The sequence below is a fragment of the Oncorhynchus kisutch genome, linkage group LG19 (assembly GCF_002021735.2).
Source record: "Oncorhynchus kisutch isolate 150728-3 linkage group LG19, Okis_V2, whole genome shotgun sequence".
Classification (NCBI taxonomy): Eukaryota; Metazoa; Chordata; class Actinopteri; order Salmoniformes; family Salmonidae; genus Oncorhynchus; species Oncorhynchus kisutch.
Window position 1 is genome coordinate 12,122,930 of NC_034192.2, and position 11,329 is coordinate 12,134,258.

The 11,329-nt window shown below is 45.7% G+C and overlaps 1 protein-coding gene across 1 annotated transcript; it reads right to left on the reverse strand.

The window, feature by feature from the left end:
- Positions 1-1,151: 1,151 nt before the first annotated feature.
- LOC109864836 (prosaposin receptor GPR37) lies at positions 1,152-10,847 on the reverse strand. The gene is made up of 2 exons (XM_020452821.2): positions 8,976-10,847; positions 1,152-3,611 (listed from the first exon to the last, which is right to left on the reverse strand). The coding sequence occupies exons 1-2, from the start codon at positions 10,080-10,082 to the stop codon at positions 2,796-2,798; spliced, it is 1,923 nt and encodes a 640-aa protein (XP_020308410.2). The 5' UTR covers positions 10,083-10,847; the 3' UTR covers positions 1,152-2,795.
- Positions 10,848-11,329: the final 482 nt, after the last annotated feature.

Here is an 11,329-nt window from a genome sequence, read left to right on the forward strand (position 1 = left end):
TCCCTCAGAGACAGACAGACAAAGGTTCAGACAGACAGAGGCGCGGATGGAGCTGTACACAGGGCTGTAGCTGCTGAGGCTCTGATGGAGTGTGACTGAACCACTGTGATGTCTAGAGTCCTAATGTTTCTGGAAAATTACCAACATGAATGGCACAGATGCCTGTCATCCTATCTGCGACGCGATGGCGACAGCAACCCACGATGCAGCTTGAACCCAGATGGGAAGAGAAGGAAAAAAAAAGTTTCAGACAATAGCCCCAATTTATGGTGTTTTTTAAAGTGCACAGAACTGTTATTTTAATCAGGATGTAAATTGGGCTTTTTGATTCAGAATCTGAGAGGTGAATGACATAGATGCCACAGTGCCGCATAAAATGCCAAGAATCAATGCCAATCCTGTTGCCTGTCTGTTGCAAATGGAATGGAAATGGAATGTTGATTGATGGTCAGTCAAATGTTACCCCTAATGACCATGTCTCGATAGAAAGACATGGATTGTCAATGGAAAACGTGTGTCTTGTCAGTAGAATGTTAGTATGGTCCGTTCCTGCCTGTCTTTCCGAGCTGTTCTCTTACACAGACAGAAATAGCTGATCTCTCTCTCTCTCTCTCTCTCTCTCTCTCTGCGACACATCAAATAGAGGAGCGGATGTGCGGTGGTGTGAGAAAGAAAATACCACCTCCTCAGAGCAGTGGGAGTGCAGCAGTATCCACAGCAGATTCCTCCAGGAGTGGAAACAAGAGCTGGCTCTGCTTAGTTTTCTTATGACAGACAATTCTGTTATGGAGATGATAAACACAACATTCATCTCTCCTTATCTCCGCTAACCCAGACTCACATACATGCCAGACGCTTCTTTGCTATCGTCATCGTTGTATAACACTGTAAAGAAGGTTATAAGGGAATGATACGCAGAGATATATGCTGCTGGTGTATGTTCTGCTCTGTCTGCGTAATCTATAGATTATGAATTTGGAAGCGTCTGTGGCGTTGCACACACACGGTGCGTTCTTCTGTCCGTTTGTACGGGGAAAACATTGTGAATTCTAATTCTAATAAAGAATAATCTTCTCTGGTCAGAAATACAAGGAAAGTAATACACCACTCAAAAAAATCTTTTTTACAGAGCTGCAATCCTGCAGTCAAGATCAAGTTATTTTTTTTAATCAAAGGGACAGTTTTTTTGGCTATATAAAAACCTATCTAGAAACCAGAAACTAGACTGATGACTGTGTGCGCTTACATCTTCTGGTATCAAATACAGACAGAGTGAACAAGATACTCACAAAGTTCAATTAAACAAGTCGACAAGAAGCACCGACTTCATCAAGAGTTTGAGTCACAACACTGTACACTCAGCCATTTAGAACAAGTTACTGTCAGAAAAGACACAGAGACAGAGAGGCCCTGACTCTGACACTAACAGGAGGGCACGACAGAGTATGAAAGCGAGGAAAGGTGTTTGGCAGTGCAGAGTTGTATGCAGAAATCAACCACGACGATTACAGTAATATTAATGCGCATTAAAAGAAAAACAATCGCAATATGCTTGTAATGTCCTTGTATTCCTCCTCCATACGCTTCCTTCTTTCCTTCCCTATGTAGCTTTCCTTCACTAGAGTAATAGAGTGTGTAGTATACAGTATGTACAGTCCAGTGTGCGAGTAAGGCGTGTGTGTGAACTGAATCGTGAGTGCAGAGTTTGAGTGAGGGGTGACGTGAGTATGTCCGGTCCAGCCCAGTCCACTCCAGTCAACTATTCGGAGTCCACTCCAGCCCAGCCACGCCTAGTCCACTCCACTGAGTCCATTTCAGCTAAAACACAGTCCAGCGTAGTCTGGTCTCGAGTGTCTGGCTTTGTCCATTCATGTCTGGTCCCAGTTCAGAACACTGGGTTTGTGTACTGGGTTGGAGCACAGTATGTGTATTGGGAGTTGTAGTGCAGTTGGGTTGTTGTGCAGTTGTCTCGGCAGTATGGCTGTTCAGATGTTACTTGCTCCCTGCGGATGTATAGTGTGTAGTCCTGACACTTTTCCCCTGCTAGTGTGTAGTTTTATATACAGTAGTTGTGTAATAGTGTAATAGTATGCTGTACAGGAGTTGTGTGGCCCTAGCACCCAGTTTGTCAGTTGTGTAGCTAACTGTGTAGTAGTTTACTGTAGTTTTGTAACGTTGGTGTACAGGTATGTAATCCAAGCAGTTTGATTCTGCTTGTGAAATGTTGTATACTTCTGTAGTTGCAAAGGTGTGCAGTCTTAGCAGTTTGACTCTGCAGGTGTGAAGTTGTACAGTTCTGTGTACTAGTATGTTTGTATAGTCCTGCAGCTGTGTAGTCATTAAAGTTCCAATGCAGCCATTTTTTTTTATCTCAACATCATCTCATTTTTGGGTAATAATTAAGTAACTTGTCAAAAAAGAAAAACAGCTTCTTAGAAAATAGCAATTTCTCCAGCAAGAATTTAGCTCAGATTGTCTGGTTAATGGTTGAGTGGGGAGGGGAAAACTGAAAACTTGCTGTTTTTGACAGAGACGTTTGTAACTCTCTTTCTAATTGGTCTAACTAATTTACCACCTGGTGGTGTCACCGGGCAGGCCAAAACTCCATCCCACCAAAACAGGATGAATTTCAGGCGGTCTTCTAAAAAGGATCTTATACTAAAGGGGCATTAACATCATTTTCACAATTTCACAGTATTATATCAACCTCATAGTGTGGAAATATACACTGAATATAAAACACTGAAAAATCATGTTTTTGACTGCACTGGACCTTTAACAGTAGTTGTGTGGTTTTAACAGTTGGACCCTGCGGGAGTGTAGTTGCTGAGCTCTCTGCGTATGGTGCTGAAGGGCGACAGCTCCAGCTCTGTGGTACACTCATGCTCATTATCATCACTAGCCGTGCCTGAGGAGTGGGCATGGTTACAGCAGCAGCAACAACAACAGTCCAGGAAGGCTCTGCCTAGCGGACGACATAATAACAGGAGCAACACAGGCGTCACTGCCGCCCGGCAGAACAACAACAGCTGTGACAGGAGGTGTAAGACCGCCATGGTCCGCTCCGGCACGCCTGCCGCCATGTATGCCGACACGATGTTACAGATGTTCTCCGGGACCACGCAGGCGCCGTAGACGATGGCGAGCGCCACGACGGTGCAGTTCATCTGGCTTTCTAGGCGTATCTGCTTCTTGTTGCCGCGGACGCAGGCCTGCTCGGCGAGGCGGATCTTGCGGGCGGTGACGAGGGAACAGCCGATGGTGAAGAGCGTAGGGAGGCAGAAGTAACAGCCGAAGCACCACCAGAGCCGCGCGCCCTCGTAGGTTAGACCCAGGATGTAGAGTGTATCTGGGAGCGATGTCGAGATGCGCACCACACAGCGCTCCGTTGGGGGGTCATCTGGTAGGGCGGGGTCCTCGGTGACCAGCTGTCGGATCAGGAGCTCAGGGAGAGCCAATAGGAGAGCTCCGATCCAGATGACGGCGAGCTTGGCTGTAGTGGAGGTGCAGTTCTCGATCATCTCGTAATACATCTGGACATTGGTGGCTGCGCGGAACCGGTCAATGCACAGAGCACACAGGGTGAACGTGGTCACACCTAGAGATGCCACCTGGGGACAAATACAGGGAGAAATGGTTAATGGTTTATCACAAAGATAAATGGTTCATCAGAATGTTGACTCATCTGACAGTGTACACCAAATAGTCCTTTCTCATTTTACTTTCACAATGATGACAACACAATTCATAGAAATCTGACAGAGGATTGTACTGAGTCTTCTCCTTGAACTGAAAGAACGCATTAAACTGGAAAAATATGCCAAATTGTAAGCCTTTCAAAGCTTAGAAAACAATTCATTCAGAACCAAGTCTCTGCTATGCCTTGGTTCGTGTCTGAAAGACTGAGGCACAGCAAGGAACCTGGAACGTATCCCTCTCCATCTGGAATCACTTTGACTGTAGTTACTACAGGGAAAACTAACTGTAGCCAGACCCAGACCCAGCTGCTATAGTCTGTATGGTCCTGCTCTGTGATTACTGCTGCTGCAGTTTACTACATAAACAGTAAAGCTGTGGAGGTTTCTCTCTCTCACCCACTCCCTCTTCTCTTTACCTCACTCTCCTTCTCTCTCTTTCTCTCTCTACCCTCTCTCATGTTCTCCCTCCTCTCTCTCTCCTTCCCCACTCCCTCTCTATCTGTTAATTAGACTAGTGTTTTCCAGACGTCCCTGGGAGGCCACAGAGGCTACAGCCTTCTAAACAGTAACATCCTGCAGAGATCGAGATAGAGAGGAGAACCACACATGAACAATGGATCTCTGCCAAAGCTACTACTGTTCTAATGAATTAGAGCCAAAACAGAACAACACTGGGTCAGCCATTAGAGAGACTTATGAAAGGAAAGGAAATACCTGCATGCTATTGTACAGCATGCTCCAGTAGACTTCAAAGAGATGTGACAGTGTGTAGGTATTCCTAATCCTTTTATGAGACATTTTGATACCTTGCAACTGGTATATATACTCCTGTACACTTCAAGGAGCATAACATTATTTTTTCCTGTTAATACTAAAACAGTAAAACTGGCAACAACAAAAAAATGAGTTGGTGAAACATTGATTCAACCAAAAACGTGGTTTATATCTTGGAAACAAGATCCCTCTTCTATGGTGACTAATGATGACCTTCAGCCTGTGCTGGTCATACAGTGTGTTTGGTTGCTTTAATTACAGCCTGAGAGGGCTTCCTGCTTCCTGGACAACCATGCACCATCGCGTCTGTGTGCCAGGTTACTGCCTTCGAGCCCTACTCTGCTTTGTACACTCACACAGGTGCCAACATGGTGAATATTTCATAGCCTGAACACTGGAGACAAGTCAAACTAAACACTGTCACACAGAGCGGGTGAATTCTTTGGTCAGATCTCACAGAGCAGGAGAGAGAGAGGGGGGGGGGGGGGGCAGAATAGGACATGCCCAGTTTTGTACAGATATGTAGATCAAAGATATGGGCCAATGACCATGGTGCTGGAGCTAGTGTGAAGCTAACGTTGACTAACTGAAAGCTGTGTGTGTGTGTGTGTGTGTGTGTGTGTGTGTGTGTGTGTGTGTGTGTGTGTGTGTGTGTGTGTGTGTGTGTTTGTGTTTGTGTGTGTGTGTGTGTGTGTACGTGTGATTATTCCTATCGCTAGCCTAATTATTCATACCACAGCCTGACATTTTTATAAAGATTAACAGGCCAATTTGGCAGACCTGACCCCTGTCATGTCTGCCTTGTCTGTGGCCATACTCACAGTCTGTACAGCACCATTGTCTGTCTCAGTAACTTATATTATATATATATAATAGAGAAATTTCCCCTGTTGCTGGTTTAATAATGGCCCACGAATTCCCTCATTAAGCTCCTCTGAGCAGCAGCCTTCAAAACCCATGTTAATAATTGGAGTTTAATGGCGACCGAGTGACTGGGGGCCCCACGGCGGGCAGCCATGTTGGATCCTGAGCGGCTGTCATGGTAATGACTCTTATCTATTGATAAATGGTGCAATACTCACAAATGCACACACACACACACACATATATATATATATATATATATATATATATATATACAGACACAGAAACACACACACGCATTAATAAGCTGAAGACAAAAGCTATTACAGTTCAGGTCTGTTACAGGCTGACTGCATCTGACCCTCCCTCTCTCCCCCCTTCCCCAGACCATAACTCCAACAGGAGAAGCCTAGGCCCCCGGATATATATATATATATATATACAGACACAGAAACACACACACGCATTAATAAGCTGAAGACAAAAGCTATTACAGTTCAGGTCTGTTACAGGCTGACTGCATCTGACCCTCCCTCTCTCCCCCCTTCCCCAGACCATAACTCCAACAGGAGAAGCCTAGGCCCCCGGCTGCCACTCTGCCACGGGGATCATCAGTCTCTCTGTACAGTCAGGGAATGGATCATCACAGAAACAAGCTGGCAGACAGGGCTAAATATGGACCTGAGCACTCTTATGACTCCATGACGTAGCCTCTGAACTGTAACACTGATTCAATGTTCACTGTTTTAGCTATGTGTGTGATACGGTTATCCTAGGTTACTGTTGAGATGAAGCTCAATGTAAATGTAAATTGTTAAATGTCTATTACCAAGTGGACATTACAGTTCCAATTTTGTTCTACACTGGCTGTGCATACATGATTCACGCAGTTATAAATAAGTCAATATTTCATTTCTGCTTCTATAATCATTTTGTTTGATTCTCTCTGGGTTGTGATGTTGTTATCTATCTATGTGGCCTATCTCCCAGCAAACTAAGCATCTACTCATCCACTAGCTAACAAATAGCCTGAATGGGATAAATATCACCCATTATCCATTATTTACAAATATTAATTATATACACTGAATCATTAACATATTTTCCAATGAACTATCATGTATGTGTCCATCAGACCGCATGAGTAATGAGTAATAGAGGGACAGATAATGTGCTGTTGGGCGGAGTGTATATGTGGGAGTGTGTGGTGTGTATGTGGGAGTGTGTGTATGTGTGTGTGAGTGTCCTTCCCCTAACCACAGTGAGCACGTGCAGAGAGGATCACTGTGGGTAAATATCAGTGGAGCGCAGGCTATCCCACCCATCTGGAATGTCAGTACACCCTGCTACCATGTGTGTGTGAGAGAGAGTTTCTGCGTGTGTGTGAGTGAGTGAGTGAGTGAGTGAGTGAGTGAGTGAGTGAGTGAGTGAGTGAGTGAGTGAGTGAGTGAGTGAGTGAGTGAGAGAGAGAGAGAGAGAGAGAGAGAGTGAGAGAGAGAGACTAGGTGTGTGTGAGATTTAGTGTGTGTTTGAGATTCTGTGCATGTGTGTCCATAAATGAGAGAGATTGAGCCTATGTGTGTGTGATTGAGCCTGTGCAAGTGGGCGCCCACATACATGGGTGACAGGGTGATGAATGTCTAGCTATTAACACCAGTCCCAGCACAATGCAGTCGTCCACCTCTGACCTGAATGGCTCCCAGTTTCCCAATTCCCTGCAGCAGACTGGGATGAGTTTATCTCACTGCATACAGCAGCACCTCAGCCTCCCAGTCTCTCTCTGTCTGAGAGTGGACAACGCTGCTGGAGAGAACCCCTCTATGCCTATCTGAGCCTCACTGTTCACACTGAACTTATAGAAGCATTATCTTTACTATTCACTACTGGCTGTTGATATAGGCTACGCTGCAGACATTAGCCAGGGACGTGATTCATATAACAGCACTCTGAACCAATTATATCAACTTGGGGAAAGGTCGAAAAAGCATTAAACATTTATGGCAATTTAGCTAGCTGAAATGCACAAGGTCCTCTACTCCGACAATTAATACACATAAAACGGTCAACCGAATTGTTTCTAATCATCTCTCCTCCTTCCCGGCTTTTTCTTCTTTGGACTTTATATGGCGATTGGCATCTAACTTTCATAATAAGGTCTATTACCATAACTGACTGACTGACCTCAGTTCATCTTTCAATCACCCATTTGTGTATAACCAATGAGGAGATGGCACGTGGGTATATGTTTCTATAAACCAATGAGGAGATGGGGGAGGCAGGACTTGCACCGCGTTCAGTGTCACAAATAGAGCTGACTTCTATTTTAGCGCTTTGCAACACAGACGCTAGTTAGCGCTTGCGAGCAGTGTGGGTGCAACGCTAGCGGTGTGGTCAGCATGTTAGAGCTCTGCACATCACTGGAGACTTGATTACATACACACACTCACACACACCACATGAGCAGGCCACAGAAACCACGCGCACACATACACACACCACAGAGAGATCCTCCCATCAGTGTCAAAGGGACTGTCCATGTCTCAGTGGAAAACTGTAGCATCTCTCCTCCTCTCCTAGCTCTCTGTATCTAATGCATTATTGTCACCATGTTAGCTGTGTGGTCATGTACATGCGTACGTGTGTCTTCGTCTGTGAGTCTGTCTGATTGTGTCTGCACACACATCTGTGTGTGGGTGTGTGTGTCCTGAGTCAGTGGGAAATGCAGCCTGAGGCTTCCTCTCCTCCCAGTGGAGTGTTCTCTCCCACATCCTGCCTGCGGAGTGACTTTACTCCCCACTTAATCCACATACAGTCACAGTGGGTCAACTCAGCACTGCACTGGGCTGAGGACACGCATGGACACACACATGCACACGCATGGCCGGATGACACACACGCATGCACTGACGCACGCAGGGACTCATGGGCATGCATGTTTAAAATTCACAAACGTGCCTGCACGCACTCACCCACATGCATGGAAACCAAACCCCCCCCCACACTCCTCACTGCACACCTAGTGCTCTACTTAGAAGTCATGTTTCTCTGCAGCAGAAACCCAATACCATTCACCAGTTTCACCACTACACTGCACAATAAGATTAGGGGTTCTGGGAATAACAAATGTGTTTTAACCCAAAGTCACAAAGTAAAGGCATGACTGCACAGAGAGAGAGAGAGAGAAATAGAGAGAGAGAGCGAGAGACACACAGAAGTGGGAGAAAATGAGGGAGAGATAGAGGGAAGGATTAAGTGTGTGGGTGTCATGAGTTGAGGGTGGAGGTAGGGATGCCACTTCCATCCAGCAGCCAGCAGGTGTATGTAGCAGTGTCACACTGGGTGTCACAATGAGTTGAGGTGACATCTGAGTTTGGTGGGAACTCATCTTGTTTATTATTATGCCGAGGATGGCTAATCCCCTGTTAGGGGGAAATGGATTAGTGTCATGTTCACTGTGATAGACTTTTCTATCACAACTTGTTCTGAATATGACAATACTGTATTATAAATGTGTACTAGACAATGCAATACTACTTGAAATTGTGCCTATGCAAAGAGAAATGTGCGGATGCCCCATCAGCCACCAATATAGGAGACAATCTGTAGTACAATATAATCAAATAGAACATAATAGAATACCTCTAAATATGGCACGATTTTACAGGTGAAATCTCCCAGTAGCCAGGACTTAGTCAATTCGTGGAAAATGACAAGGGGCAGGCAAAAGAAGACCACTACAAAATCCCAGATGGCCAGGTTAGCTATGAGAGAGTTGGAGATGCTCTTCATATAGTAGTTCTGACACACGATGCACAGTATGGCTATGTTTCCTGCTATCCCAGCGAGGAAAATTATGGCAGAAACGCCCATGATAGCATAAGCTCCAAAGGTTTCACTTGTCACTGGGTAAAATGGGTTTTTGATTTCACTTCCAAAATCTGCTGTGTTGGGAGGTGTCATTGGAGTGGCATCCCACGGGTTTTCCTCCCGGTAAGTAAACATCTCGTTTTTCCTGGTGAAGAAGTCGAGGGGTAGGTCGGTAGAGGTGAGAGCTAGGGGCTTGGGTATTGGTTCCCATGGAGAGAGAGGGGGGTCCAGCCCGCCCACTGCGCTGTGCGCCTGAGATAAAGCCATTGAGCTTTTGTTCACTTTTCTCCCCCTCTCCCTCTTAAACGCCTTCTTCTGCTCGTCTTTTGTGCCTCTCTTGCGTCTGTCGCTGTCCAGTTGTCCCCCGCGCTGCTGGCCCATTGCTGGAGACTCAGGGATATTGTATCCACCTGCCGTACCCATGGCAGCGGCTCCGCCAATCTCCCTATTCAACTTTCTCCTCTTGTGGCGGCGTACCATGTCCCTGTGTGGGGTGTCAGAGTAATCCCCCAGCGTTAGTGTTCTGTTGGACTGGTGTTGTTTTAATCCGACATGCCTATGTTTTGTTTCATCCGTAATTACGCGCGTCCTTCTCACATTAGTAGAATGAATCTTTTCCATCCACGTTTGAATATTCTGTTTGGAGTAGGACGTACCTGTAGCGTGTCCCCCAGAGCGAGTGCTGTTGTAAACTGTGTTTTGGGGACCTTCTCCGATGGTTGTGTGAGCGGTCCTGTGTGTTGCTGTGGCGTTAAACCCATAATACAACGCGGTTTCTCTAGTTCGCATGTAGCCATTATTTCTGAGAGACAAGATATGTACATTCCCCAACAACACACACAGCGTCCTCAGCATCAGAGTCCGCATGGTCCAGATCATAGCGCAGACAGAGATATCCTCCTCAGAAAGCCATCGTTATCTCGGTGAAGAGAATAAGCTCCCGTTCAGTCTACACCCATAATGACAAGAATCACACTAAACTTAAACACCCAATGTAGATCCCAAACATCTTATAATGTTGGTAAACTTTTAGCTCATATCTAAATTCAGCGCCCTGGGTTTGGTCTCCGCCGTGCTGTTGTTCTGTGCAAGCCAGCCGCCACCTCCTGTGAGATGTATTTGGTCAAGTAGAAAGCGCCATGCCTTACCGAACTAGATATCCCTGCAAGGTTCTCATGGCACCACATGCCAATAGCAAACTCATATTACAGCGACAACATGGTCACATGCATCTCATCTCCATAAACAGCAGATCACCGGACTTTCCCTTGTGAGCCGAACAGGCTGCACTGGCTGTGGTTGGGTCGGGCTGAGAGTCTCGCAGACTGTGCGGCGCTGCTGCTGTGTGCTGCTGTGTGTTTGTTACACAGCTGCGAGCTGAGAGAGAAGAGAGGCGCGGCTCTGGCTCGTTCTCTCTGTCCGCTCCGTGGAGCACAGAAGTGAGCTGGGTGTCTCGGGGAGGACTGTGAAGGAAAATGGACTCCCCTGGCGGCTAACCCTGATCTGTCAATCCACATCCACCAGATCCTGCCTCCTGACTACCGCCGCTGGCATCCAACCACGCCCGATGACGCGCACTCGATTAATATATTATCATCATAATTACCATAGCAATATCGGCGTGTACTGACAGCACCTCTTTCTCCATGGTTTAACATAATATTTTGGGTTGAAACTATTCTGATGTCTGTTTGCTCGATATCAGTTATTGTGCAAAACATCTGCAGTAGCCTACAGGGTATGTTTACACATCCCAGCTAGCACATAAAGTCCGACAACCATATGTTTCTTAGAGCTTGGTGAGAGCGTGGTTGTCCTATGGTTGTTTTGCATACAACCTTTCTGGGAATGGTGTCGAATAGTTGCTTGGCTTTGGAACATTCTCAGTACATTCTCAGGAACTTGACAAAAAAATAAATAGATTTTCTTGGTATTTCATAACGTTAACATGATAATGTTCTAGGAATGTTCTCCGACTGGAATGTTCTTAAATTGCTCCAAGAACCTCAAGAAACAACGTTATTCTGTCTACATTTCAGTAGTTCACCATAAGGTTTCATACAGATATTCAAATGGTTTTATTTAAAGTCATGTTCTCAAATTGTTCCCAAGATCTTTAAGATAAC

Coding starts and splice junctions, on each gene's coding strand:
- LOC109864836 (XM_020452821.2), bottom strand. CDS start 10,082: ATGATCTGGACCATGCGGACTCTGATGCTGAGGACGCTGTGTGTGTTG. Junction 3,612..8,975: donor AAATCGTGCCATATTTAGAG/GTATTCTATTAT, acceptor ATTTGTCCCCAG/GTGGCATCTCTAGGTGTGAC.